This window comes from Crocuta crocuta, unplaced genomic scaffold, assembly GCF_008692635.1.
Source record: "Crocuta crocuta isolate KB4526 unplaced genomic scaffold, BGI_CrCroc_1.0 scaffold266, whole genome shotgun sequence".
Classification (NCBI taxonomy): Eukaryota; Metazoa; Chordata; class Mammalia; order Carnivora; family Hyaenidae; genus Crocuta; species Crocuta crocuta.
In genome coordinates, this window is record NW_027531005.1 from 1,058,639 (window position 1) to 1,072,095 (window position 13,457).

A 13,457-nucleotide genomic window follows, 5' to 3' on the forward strand; every position below is an offset into this window, starting at 1 on the left:
ACTGATGGCCCATTCTCCTTCCTTCCTTTCCAGGAAGCTGCGTGTGCTTACGTGTTGATCGTGACCGCCGTGTACTGGGTGTCTGAGGCGGTCCCCCTCGGAGCTGCGGCCCTGGTGCCTGCCTTCCTCTACCCGTTCTTCGGAGTCCTCCGATCCAGCGAGGTTAGACCGCTTGTGGCCCAGCCCCCTGTCGGGTCCCCGCCGGGCCGGTGAAAGTGGGCTCAGGGTGAAGGGACAGTCACAGAGCACTTGAGGAGGGGGCGTTATTCACCCTCTGGAACACTTTCTTAGCACTAAGCCTTTGCGCCTGCTGCTCCAGACCCTGCGTACCTCTCCCATGACCCTCATATCCTTCAGACTGTCTCTTTCAGGAAGCCTTACTTGGTAAGTCACATCCAATTGCTCCTTTGGCCTGAAACCCTCTAGGAACTGTGTGATTGGTACATACAAGTAACCTGCTGTTGACCTTTGTCAGTCTTTTGTATGCCCACTTAAAGCATAAGCACTCAAAGGCAGGAATCAGTTTCCCAGGTCTTTGGAATCTTATAAACCTGAGCCCATATACAGTAGGTGCTCAATAAATGTTTGTTGACAGAGAGACTTACCATGCTTTCCTGAGTCCTGACAATGTTTTCGTACACTTCCCCTAAAAGGAAAAATTCCATTCCTTCTTCCCCAACTCAAGATTACTGCATATTGCTTCCTTGACTGCTGTCTACCTAGAACCTGCCTTCTCTGTCGACTCTCTCTATGGCCTTCTTAAAAACTCAAACAGGGGGCGCCTGGGAGGCTTAGTCAGTTAAGCGTCTGACTTTCCCTTAGGTCATGATCTCACAGTTCGTGGGTTCGAGCCCCGCATCGGGCTCTGTGCTGGCTGCCAGCTCAGAGCCTGGAGCCTGTTTCAGTCTGTGACTCCCTCTCTCTCTGACCCTCCCCTGCTCACACTGTCTCTCTCTCTCCTAGAAATAAATAAAACATTAAAAAAAAAAAACAAAAAACTCAAACAGAAATTCCAAGCCCAGGTTGTGGTCAGCATTCAGGGCAAACACTCACACCTACCACAAGTGGGAAAGAAGAAAAACACAACCAGAACCCAGAAGCAAGATGAAGGATGGCCCTCGTTCATTAACACCTGGTTCTATTTAGACTCTTGTTATAGCACGTGGTCTCTGATTCGAGTTTCTAATAAAGATTGAATGGCAGAGACTAAGGACAGAGGCACAGAAGAAAAATGAAAGGGAATTGATGTCTGCTGGGCTGCTAGGTATCAGGCACTATACTGGGAGTACTAGATCAGTTATGCAATACCCCTGAGATCTCTACCAGTGGGGGTTAATATTCCCATTCTACGGATGAGGAAAGAGGCTCAGCGAGTTAAGAAACTCACTCAAGATCACAAAGTAGTAGAACTGGATTCAAACTCTTATCTAGTAGATTTCAAAGTCTATATTCTTGCCTGCTATGCCAGAAGAAAGACATTCCATAAAGTAGCTTCATGGGGAGTTATTACTAAGAACTCTGCATCTCTTTTCCTGTGTGATGTGAGGAAGAAATAATGAAGCTGGGCCTACCTATGGGACGCCGTAACCATGAGAGACAGAACTGTTTTGGAAGTCCAAAGACAGAATTAGGCGATCCGCTAATTGTTATGCTTGACTTCACCTGAATAGATTGTCTTTCTACCAGATGGACTCAACTGGCCAGTGCTTTGTTTGTTTGTTTGTGTTTGGGGTGTTTGGGGTTTTGGTCTTGGTTGTTTGTTTTATTCTGTATTATTTTAGTTTTGGGGTGAGAGGGTTGGGGACAATGCGTAGCCATAGTAGCTTTAAGTTTCCCCAAAAGAATAGAATCTCCTAACCATCAGCAGTGCTTTTGTTCCTTGGAGATGGGAACAAATCCAACATCTGGGGACCCATATAAAAGCTAGCGTGTAACCCAAATCACCGGGGGTTGCTCCAGTGCGTCCCCTTCCTTTGTGGGAAAAACAATAGGTAGTTTGGTCTGTTTGCATGCCTAAAAGAACCAACCTTACTGTTTATTTATTTTTGAGAAAGAGAGAGACACAGAGGGGAGGGGAGGGGCAAAGAGAAAGAGAGGGACACAGAATCCGAAGCAGGATCCAGGTTCTGAGCTGTCAGCACAGGCCCTGACCCAGGGCTCAAACTTACGAACTGTGAGATCATGACCTGACCTAAAGTCAGATGCTCAACTGACTGAACCACCCAGGCACCCCAAGAACAACCAACCTTAAATAATGATTTTTCTTAAGAAAAGTGTTTAAGCTTATTCTGCACGTTTCTCTTTAAAAGCGAGAAACCAAAAGCGAATGAGTCAGGGAGTGAAAACAGAAGGCAGAGAAAAGAGTGACGTTACAGAAAAAATTGAATCTTAGCATTTAAAGTGAGCTATTAATTAAAGATTTCTGTTTTTGTATTTCACTACAAGCAGCCTCAAAGTCAACAGCACACTAGCCTTGAAGTAGATGATGTCCCTATTTCTCCAAGGGCTGCCAGAAGCAGGAATCCTCCAGAGGGGCGGTCCAATCAGCACCTCAGCACTGTAGAGATGTTGCTAGGCAACCGTTCATCCAAGGGCCCGCCCCTTGGAAAGCCAAACCTACAAGGCTCTGTTGAGTCAGTGGTTTAAGGGATAACGTGACCTTGTGAGGAGAAAAGGAAGACTGTCAGATGAAGGATTAGGCATCGTTATTGCTGGGGCTAGAGATGGAAAACACTGGAGGAGCCAGAGCGCAAGTCGTACTACTTGAGGTGAAGAATCCTACCCTATCTGTCTGATAAAGTGGCATTGGCTGGAGATGATATTTAACAGTTGGGTTACAGGAAGCATCTTAAGCCAGATAGAGTCTGTTTAGCTGGCTTTTTAAACTCAGATCAGAGGGAAATGCCGATAAGTGGAGGACATGGCTTATGATCCTTTGTGAGTCACCAAACTTTGCAGATAGAAACCCACTCCAAACGCCTAATCCACAACCAGCAGTCACACCCCTACACCAGCATGTGCCCTGGCTCCCAGGGAAAAGGCAGGCAGTCTGGGGGTCTTCAGGAGTCCCCTTTGCAGACAAATCACCTACTTGTCACTCCCCAAACCCACTTTGTGCTTGCCTAGCCCTTTGCCTTGACTTGGAGTCCTCTCCAATTCCCTCCACATTTAAAATCACCCTCTATAGTGAAGCCTTTCCAAAGACCTCAGCTAAAAGTGTTGCTTCCTTCCCTTGGAGTCTATTTGGTGTCTTTATCGCTTAAGTGGCACATCAGATATACCTAAGATAAACTTACTGTAGCCATGTCCTCTCTCCACAAAGATTTGCAGCCCCTAGGATTGATGGTGTCTATGGCCTGGATGCAGTATGGGCTATGCTTGCACTGACCCTCAGTTAATGGTCTTAGTTGCAAGGTAGACACCTTGATGGTGTGGCAATAGTGTCCCCTCCACCTAAGGGAAGGCGTGTGGATAGGCTCAGTATGACTCTGGAACCATGGCTTTTGTCCCTCATGTTTATTCATTCAACATTCAGAAAAATATTTTTTGAGTTCTGTGTCTACCATGTGTAGTATGGGATGTTACAGGTACCCTGAAGGTGACGAAAATGAAACACTTAATTTCTGCCCTCTTGAATGTCACAGCTGATGTTTGAGTTTCCTACTGTCTGCTTGGATGTATGCATATAGATGGTAAATTTTCACGATGATGATTTGATGGTCAGCAAATGTTAAGAGTTTGTTGTGTGCAAAACTCAGACTTCCTTCTCTCGGTCTTGCTGCAGAGAGATAGAAAAAAATGATAGAAATGGCTCCTGACCTTGAGAAGTTTCTATTCTAACACAGAGGAGGCACAAACCAAATGAGAAAACACTGAAGACCTATGCAATAATGCCTTGTTTTCAGGCATTGCAGAGGATTCACACAATTCCCCAAGAGGGAATGTTCTAGATAAGTGAAATTTACCCCACCAAGAGCCCAACTTTTATATTGACCACTTGTGGACTGAGGCCTTTCTAGAAGGCTTTATAATTTCCCCAGCCCTTTAAACAGAAGCTGTTGAATACAAATTAACTTCTTCTTTGGAGCCTTCAAAATTTCCAGGGGAAAAAAAATTTCTCAATCAAAGGAGCCCATGTGGGCTGGATGATAACACAGTTGAGTAACTGGAGTGCTGGCCCAACAGCAGAACCTAAAGAATCTTGAGTAACATACTGGCAGTGGACCGGAGAGAGAGCTCAAATGAAAATATACAAGGCGTGTTATCAGATCTGCCGATGACTCCAAGCTAGACGGGCAAACTAATGTACAGTGACAAAAATCAATGTTGACAGGATGAGACAATGGCCTGGAACTGACAAGATGAAGTTTAATAGGGATGAATGTTAACAGTTTGTGTGAAAAGGACCCTTGGCTTTTAGTTGAGTACAGATTACATATGAATCATCTATCAGTCCACCGTGGCTGCCAAAATGTTGAGCTTTTACCATATGCCGGGCGCTATGGGAGGTCCTCGACATGCACTGTGTCACTTAATCCTCTGTAAAGGAGCTATTATTTTTCTCTTTACAGAGGAGTTCAGAAATGGAATTTCAGAGAGGCTAAGTAACTTGCTAAGGAGTCGAGCCAGGACTCGAACCCAGGAGAATATATGATCCCAGAATTTGCACTCTTAACCACTGGCCAACATGTACTGAGATCTGCTGAATTAATAAACATACGTGTTCAGAGTCCAAGCCCCATAAGAGAGACCCGCCCCATCTGAGGGAAGGTGCTGAAATGGGCTGCCACGTGGCTCCTGGGTGTTCCCGTCCCCGGGAATGCCAGGGACCGTGTCGGCAACATTAGAGGTAGATTTCATGTCTTGGGAGAGGGGTTGGGCTCAAAGCGCCCTTTGACTCTAAGACTCTATGATCTTCTTGTTAGCATCCTGCCTCGACTTCTGAGCTCAGTCCGGGATTTTAGGTTTGCTCTTTATTTTACCTCCACTGTGACTCTCACCACTGTCATTATATCTGCCACGGAAATCCTCTAAGCCCTTCTGAAGCGTTGCCATAGCCTGGGAAAGTACCCGTGTCGATCATCTTAGCTAAGATTTACTGTGTCTAGGAGGGTGGGAGCGAGAGGGTGGTCTGGGGCAGTAAAAGGTGTGCTTTGATTGATCAGGCTGGGTATAGTCTCTGGGGTGCCCGGGGCCAGCGGCTACTTCCAGCAGAGATGACATCTGCTTTCTATCGCTCCCCTTCCCAACACTCACAGTCACCCTCTGCTGTCTCCAGGCCTGCGCTGCGGGGCCGCGGTTCACATTCTGGCTCCTGCCAGGGCCGGAGACACAGCTGGGATAACAAACCGGCCCTTGCAGCCACGTGACACTCGAGTTCAATGTCATGAATCTGCTTCCCTGTTTGTTCCTGATCTTCCTGACCTGCCAGATTCCTGACCGTCACCTAGACCCTGACTCTCTTTGTTTATTTAAACCCGGGGGCATTCCATATACCGTTCTCCGCTCTGCCTCTCTGGCCTCTGCTCACGAGGGAGGCTGACCCCCGCCTCCGTACAGGCTTGTGGAGATGTAAGGTGAGCACCAGCCTGAACCCCAGCTGCCCATCACCCACAGCCACCCAGATACAGCCCAGCGCTGAGCTTCTACACCCACGCTGAGGTGGGGCCTGGAGCCATGAACCTACAGATGTTGCAGCCTTTTGAGGCCAGGTTAATGCTTCTGTGGGAAGAGCTACTCCCTACATATGAGGCAGCCCCTTCCCTCTGGATTCAGAGCCTAGCCCACTGCCTCAGTCTCCTCCACTGGGGGCCATTCAGAAGGGCCCAGAGAAGAAACTGGGAGTGCTTTATGAGTGGACATCTCCAGGAGCTAAGCCGACCTCTGGACCAGGTCAACACTCAGATCTGAGTCTCTCTGCTTTAGACCACTCTAGGGTAGGATTTGCAAAGAATGTTTTTCTAGCAACAAAGCCTTTTCTTTAAACCACATCTTAGGAGACTAATACATAAGCCAGATGAAAGAGGAAGTCCTACTCAAATTGGGCATGGAGGCCCAGAGCCCGGCTGCTGGGTCCTGCTTCCCACAGGCCTCCTGAAATTTCAGAGGCAGGGAGTGCGGTTTGAAAACCTCTGTCCTTGGGGAGGGCAATGAGGTGATTCGGAGGGTGTTGGAGCCCCCTGACTTCCCCAGCAGAGACAGCATCCCTTTCCCCAGGGAAGGGCCGGGAGTCGGCCATGCTGGATTTGGCTACATGGCTGCGGTGGGGGCTGGAATCAAGTAGTGCTGGCTCCAGCTCTGGCTGGGCGGGGGAGCCAACCCAGGCGTGCCCTCCAGGGATTCTAGAGGATTTCACTGCAAAATTGTTGAGGTGTCCAAAGGAGCCTCAAAAGAAGTCCGTTGCCAGAGGCCACCACTGGACTCCCAAGGGGCGGCCATGTTCCTGGCCCATTTGTAGAGCTACCCGCAGCTGACCTGCATTTCCGTGGCTCCCTGCCAGGGCCACCGGGTGCCCTCCTCGGACGCAGTCAGACCCACCGCGCATCCTGCCGTCTCTGGCTGCTGCGACCGTGAGCAAGGAGAGGAAAGGGTCAGGATCCAAGTTGGCAGTAGGGTAGAACGGAGTTTGAATCCACTTTTGTCACTAGTCTTGAGCAAGTTTCGTAACCTCTGCAAGCTGCCATTCACTTATCTGAAAAATGAGGGTAATAGAAAGAGCGACCTCACAGGGAGCCCTGAGGGGCCCCCCCACCCCCCAGCACCAGCTGCGGGAAGGAAGGCTGGGCTGCTCTGGGGCCTTCCCTCCAGGGGATGGCCCCGAGGGTAGGCTCACATTCCTCATGAGAAGAACACGACCGTTGAGGACAGCTGCTGACCGGAGTCCCCTTCCCCAGAGTCTGGGAATAGAGCCACGCACACCCCTCCTTTTTATAAAAACTGTTTTAAACATTTTTTAAAGCTTATTTTGGGAGACAGAGCACGTGAGGTGCACAGGAGGGGCAGAGAGAGAGAGAATCCCAAGCACACACTCAGCGCGGAGCCCACGCAGGATTCGATCTCACGAACCGTGAGATCATGACCTGAGCTGAAATCGAGTCGGACACTTAGACTGAGCCACCCAGACGCCCCTATAAAAACTATTTGAAACATTTAAAACCGAACATACCTAGAGATCAGGCCATCATTCTGTGCTCAAAGAAAGCCATGTTGTAAGAGCTCATCGTTAAGGGATCTCACCTGCAATTCGCTCACACTTAACTAGTGAGTTAAAGGCCACCCTCACCAGCCGTTTTATCCCCATGCCTCTCCCTCCAGGCCGGGTCAGAAAGCTCTTTCCATGTGCTCCCACTTAGAAAAATTGGGGGGAATCTTCGGGTTCTTATTTAGGCACACCTGCTCCTTCTTATTTCATTTCTTTCTCTTAGTCCCTCATTTGGTCATGCTGACATGCCTGAAACAACCCTTGATCTCATGAAGCTTTTTATCCTTGTTTTACCTCTTTAATAATAACAATAATAATCATGGATGTTTATTGAGCACTTCCTGTATGCCAGGCACTGTTCTAAGACCCTGCCTGCCTGATCGTACGTAAGGCCACGTCGTGACGGCTTCAATGAGCTGTGTGTCGTTACTATCGCCACTGAAAATATTGGGGTGCCAGGGATACGGGGGTTCAGTAGCTTGCCCAGGAGCCTACCGCTCATCGGCGGGGAAAGCAACCATTGAAACCCACCTCGTCTGATCCCCGTTTCCAAGTAGCCTCCCTGAGCTCGTCTCTTCTAGCACACGGTCCAGGAACAGCTCTGCCCTGCGAGCTCAGGGACCCGGCATCCAGCAAAGTACCGCAGAGCAGGAGACACACGATAAACCCACCACCGCCAACATCATAGAAACCTTGTGCTCAACTCAGGGGCGTTTTAGGATCCTGTTTCTCTTTGCAAATTATTCCAACAAGCGTCGTTATCTAGTTCCCCAACTCAGAGAATATTAGTCCCACAGATTAGGTCATGGGGAGAGGAATGCCCACGGCAAGCGTAAGTAAGCAGCACAGCTTAGCAAATGATGAAAATAACCCTCGAGAATCCGGAAACCCTGCTGTTCCTTGAGGCTTCTGAATAACTAAGGTTTTATTATTGGAAAAAAAAAATCAGTCGGCTAGACAGCTAACACTGCCATTGGATGGAATTTTAATTTGTAAAAGTGGAAAGGCAGCCTTGTGCCTGGGCCCATTCCTGTGCTAATGGCCTCAGAGCAGGTCAGCCTTTGTGTGGATTACTTAGTGACGGAAGAGCTGCCAAAAACCCTGACCCTGCTAGCCGATTTGTATCTGCCATTTACTTTTTACAGCAGCTTTTTTTTTTAATTTTTTAAATGTTTTATTTATTTCTGAGAGAGAGAGAGAGACAGCATGAGCGGGGGAGGGTCAGAGAGAGAGGGAGACACAGAATCTGAAACAGGCTCCAGGCTCTGAGCTAGCTGTCAGCACTGAGGCCGATGTGGGGCTCGAACCCGCAAACTGTGAGATCATGACCTGAGCTGAAGTCGGACGCTTAACCGACCGAGCCACCCAGGCACCCCTCTTTACAGCAGCTTTACAAAAGGTTGGTTTTGTTTTTTAGATGAGTAAGTGAAGCCCAGAGAGGTTGAACAACTTACCTGTGGTCACACAGCTGAGTCCTGGCTGCCTCTGGAGCCCTCGCTGGTCCCCACTTGACTGTGCTGCCTCTTAATCACAGGCTGCACCCGGGCTGCATGGCCCAAGCACATGACACGCTTATAAAGGGGCAGGGAGGGCACACGAACAGACCTGAGCCCACCAAACACCAAGTGTGAGAACAGCCCAGAGCCAGGATCCCACTAACGCTGGGCCCAGGGCTTACAGTGGCCTGGGCCTGGCTATTTAGGGCCCGTGTCAGGACTGTGACTGTGAATGGAGACAGAAGTGTGTGCCCGCCCAGGCCATCGGGGAGACCAAGAACATTCCCCTAGAGTTGAGTTAGATGCCTGGTGTCCAACTGGCCCCACCCGAGTGACGAGTTGTGTCACAGCTTTGGATTCGGGTGCATCTGGACCGATATCCTGACTCTGCCTCTCACACTGTGAGCTTGGAAGGCTTCCTTAACCTCTCTGAGTCTGTTTGCTCACCTGCAAAGTGAGGTAGGAACAGTACTGCCTCCCAGGACCCCTCTGGAGCTAACATGGAACAGCGATACAAAACGCCGAACTCCCTGCTTGCAGAGGGCGCGCTGTGTGTGTTCTGCCTTTCTTCTGCCCTTTGAGAGGATCCAGGGAAAGGAGCCCCACCCGACCCGTAGGCTCAGAGCTCCTAAAAGGCCATCGCAAACTGGTATTCTGTTATGACATGTGCCAAAGAGGCAGAAAATGAAAATGTTGCCAGCCAGTCCCCTGGGAAAGTAATCCTGGTCGCACTGACTTTTTATTTTTTTATTTTTTAAATGTTTATTTATTTTGAAAGACTGTGAGTGGGGGAGGGGCAGAGAGAGGGAGAGAGAGAATCCCAAGCAGGCTCCAGACTGTCAGCGCAGAGCCGAACTCGGGGCTTGATCTCAGGAACCATGAGGTCGTGATCTGAGCCGAAATCGAGGGTCCGACACTTAACCAGTGGGGCCACCCAGGCGCCCCAGCGCTGACTTTTTAAAGGCTTTGCAGGCGGCCTCGAGTCATGGGGCCAGTGCAGGGAGCTTGACCCAGGACTACTGTGTCTCCTGTCTTCTGTGGGTTTCCCTCCTTGGTAGACAGCGGAAAAGAAAACACGGATTCTGCCACAGAGCTGCCTCCTAGACTCCTGGGAAGGTTAGGGTGCCCTGAGAAAGGTCCTAGGTAACCCGCCAACCCCTCCCAGCCACAGCCCTCAGGCATCCCTGCGGTGCCTCCACTTCCCGCTAGGGGGCAGCACCTTCACCTATGCTCCTACAGCCCCGAGGCCTACGCACCGATCCCAGAGGGGACTGTGCCATAGGAGTCACCTGCCAAGCTGAGCAGGGACCCTTCTCTGCCCTCAGGAAGTTTTAGTGACAGTGCCAACTGAGGACTGGGTTTGGGAACAAGAACTAGATTAAGCAGAAGCGGAGGGCTCCTCCCGGAAATGGTCACACAGGGGGCTGATGACTTCTCCCACACAGACCTCATCAGTGACACACGGGGTCATCTCCGTGGGACCAAAAAAAAAAAAAAAAAAAAAAAGGAGAAATGCAGCCTGCTGCTTTATTTTGGCTTTTTATGTTATCAAAGTGTTAGCAGAGTTTAAAAATCAAATAACACTGAGGCGCCTGGGTGGCTGAGTTGGCTGAGTATCTGACTTTGGCTGAGGTCATGATCTCCCAGTTCTGGCTCTGTGCTGACAGCTCAGAGCCTGGAGCCTGCTTTGGACTGTGTCTCTCTCTCTGCTGCTCCCCCTCTCATGCTCTCTCTCTCTCAAAATTAAATAAACATTAAAAAAAATAATAATAATACTGAAAAACTCATCATGCAAAACCAGCAGGTGCCTGCACCCCCACCAAGTCCCACCTCCCCCTCATCCAGGGTCTGTAACTTTCATCTTTGTTAACTGCTTCTTCTGGACTTAAGCACCATATAGCATTCTTATTTGATAGTCTTTTATTAACTCTTTTTTTAAAAAATATTTTATTTATTTTTGAGAGAGAGATAGAGACAGCATGAGCAGGGGAGGGTCAGAGAGAGAGGGAGGCACAGAATCTGAAACAGGCTCCAGGCTCTGAGCTGTCAGCACAGAGCCCGATGCGGGGCTCGAACCCACGAACCGCGAGATCATGACCTGAGCCGAAGTCGGACGCTCAACCGACTGAGCCACCCAGGCGCCTCAGTCTTTTATTAACTCTTGAGTTATTGCTTGTAGACGTTATTAGTTGACTTCTGATTATAGCGGATGACGATTGTGCCCTCTTACATTCCCCTTCTCCCCCTCCAGCCTCCCAATATACGCACACCACGGATTTTGTTAACGTGATACACGAAGTTTAACAGTATGATTATGTAAATATTGCTTATTTCCAACAGCACATATTTTAACTATATCTGCGTTTCCTGCAATCTTCATTTTTCCTGCAATTAAAAATGTTCTTGTTTTCCCGCTTTAAAGAGGGTTTCTAAATTAGGCGTTAAACTTTTCTGTGTGTTTTCCTCTCAATTTCTGTCATGGTTCCCTTGTTGGGAACAATTCTCCTGTGTGTATATTTCCTGAGCATCGGCTTTTCTAGCTTGGTCCGCTAGGTGTTAAGAGATACAGAAAGAAACATGGTCCTTGGCCGTTTTGCAGCCTAAAATTTAGTTGAGAGACAAGAGAGGCACACAGGAAAAACACCAGAGCGTGCAAACATGTTGCCCTGCCTGCTGTGTGGTGGGTGGAATTAATGGTGTCTGCAGGGAATGTTGTAGAATCAGAGGCTAAAGAGTCGCAAGGAAAGTTATCTTTCACAAGGAAGGCTGGAACCGGGCTTTGAAGTCAGATGGTAAAGCAAAGTTGAGGAGAGAACGCTCCAAGCGAGGAAATCACTGAAGTGTTCGTCTGTGGACCCCAAACACATGAAGCACCTTAACAGGCCCCAGTCTCGATTTCCTCATCATGAAGGGGCAGGAAGAAGTTCATTGTTGGTACTCAGCTGTGGAAGAGAAAAATCCCTATTCTTAGGAAACATACACTGAAGTATTTAGGGGAAAAGGCTATAAAATAAATACATGCAACTTGCCCTCCAGTGGTTCAGGAAGAAAAAAAATGTAGACAGATAATGTATTGGTATTCCTTTTAAAAAAAATTTTTTTTTAAATGTTTATTTATTTTTGAGAAAGAGAGACAGCGTGAGCAGGGCAGGGGCAGAGAGAGAGGGAGACACAGAATCCGAAGCAGGCTCCAGGCTCTGAGCTGTCAGCACAGAGCCCGACACGGGGCTCAAATTCACAAACTGTGAGATCATGACCTGAGCCGAAGTTGGACGCTTAACCAGCTGAGCCACCCAGGTGCCCCAAGTATTCTTTATACTATGTCATTTTGGAACTCCTTGAAACTTTGGAATTACTTGGAGTTATTTACATTTTTTAAAAGTTTTAAAGATTTAAGGTAAGCTATAAAGATATCCTCAAAAACTCTAACTTAAGGAAATTATCATATTTATATAAGGTTAATGATGTAAGCAGAAAATTATTCTTTGCTCCATTTGTAGTTAAAATAAAAGGAATTAACCAAAATATTTAATAAAAGCAAATTGGCCAAATTCTGTGGTACATTATGCTTCTATTAAGATTAATTTTTCCAACAAAATTTAGGTTAAATAGGATAATGATCAGGGTATGATATAAATGTAGAAAAAAGCAGAATGTAAAACTATACACACTGTTTAAATCCAATTGTGTATCTGTATAGACCCTAATTGAAGGAAATATACCAAAGTAATAACAGTAGTAGGATTACGAGTAATTTCACCTTTAAGTTTTTCTATATTTTAAAGTTTTCTATAATGAGCACGTATTCATTTCCTAATTAAAAAAATGAACATAGGGGCACCTGGGTGGCTCAGGTGGTTAAGCATCTGACTCTTGATTTGGGCTCAGGTCATGATCTCACAGGTCGGTAAGACTGAGCCCCGTGCGGGGCTCTGCACGGACAGTGTGGAGCCTGCTTGGGATTCTCTGTCTCCTCTCTCTCTCCCCTTCCTCCGCTGGCAGGCATGTGCTCGCTCGTGCTCTCTCTCTCTCGCTCTCGCTCTCTCTAAAGGAATAAATAAACTTTTAAAAAAAGAAAAATGAACACAATTTTCTAAAAAGCTACAGAAGAAAAAAAAGAGATCTGGGGACAAGCCCAGAGTTATTTTAATAATTTTTTAAGGATCAAGATAAAATTATATGTTTATTTTTTGAAATGATATCATAATTAAATAGAGTGTTTTAATATTTTTTAAGCATGGAGAATATCTACCCCATTTGGGTGACTGGCCAGATTAAATGAAATGATCTTTGTAAACTACTTACAACAGTGCCTGCCCGAGGTAGTATATATACATTATATAGAGTAGATGTATGTGTGTATATGTGAGATATATATGTGTATGTGTATTTTATATATTTAGTCCCAAACATTTGGCCATTTTAACAACCATCACCTCCCTGCTTCTTGCTTGCCGGCCTCTGGCCGAGAATGGATTGTGTTGAGCAGGGCCTGTGCCCTGGGCCCCAGTGGGGCAGGGGCTCACCGTGTGCCTTCCGCAGGTGGCCGCCGAGTACTTCAAGAACACCACGCTGCTGCTGGTGGGCGTCATCTGCGTGGCAGCTGCCGTGGAGAAGTGGAACTTGCACAAGCGTATTGCTCTGCGCATGGTTATGATGGCCGGGGCCAAGCCGGGCATGTAAGTAGTCTCTGGGGTGCCCAGTGCTTCCCCCGGCTCCCAGGGGGCCACCTGGACAGTGGTCCTGGGCCACAGGGGAAC

At 47.9% G+C, this 13,457-nt stretch overlaps 1 protein-coding gene across 4 annotated transcripts in view; it reads left to right on the top strand.

Annotated features, from left to right (window-relative positions):
• SLC13A4 (solute carrier family 13 member 4) overlaps window positions 1-13,457 on the top strand; it is a 44,544-nt gene that overhangs the window by 5,964 nt on the left and 25,123 nt on the right. For 3 of the 4 annotated variants that reach the window (XR_013336730.1, XM_077770666.1, XM_077770665.1), the window contains 2 exons: window positions 34-162; window positions 13,240-13,376. Coding sequence is in view for 3 of the 4 variants with exons in the window: in XM_077770666.1 (XP_077626792.1) it covers window positions 34-162; window positions 13,240-13,376 (266 nt within the window). In the remaining variant the exon portion in view is untranslated. Of the gene's footprint in view, window positions 1-33; window positions 163-210; window positions 385-13,239; window positions 13,377-13,457 lie in introns of those variants that run through there. The other variant, XM_077770667.1, reaches the window with a different exon arrangement.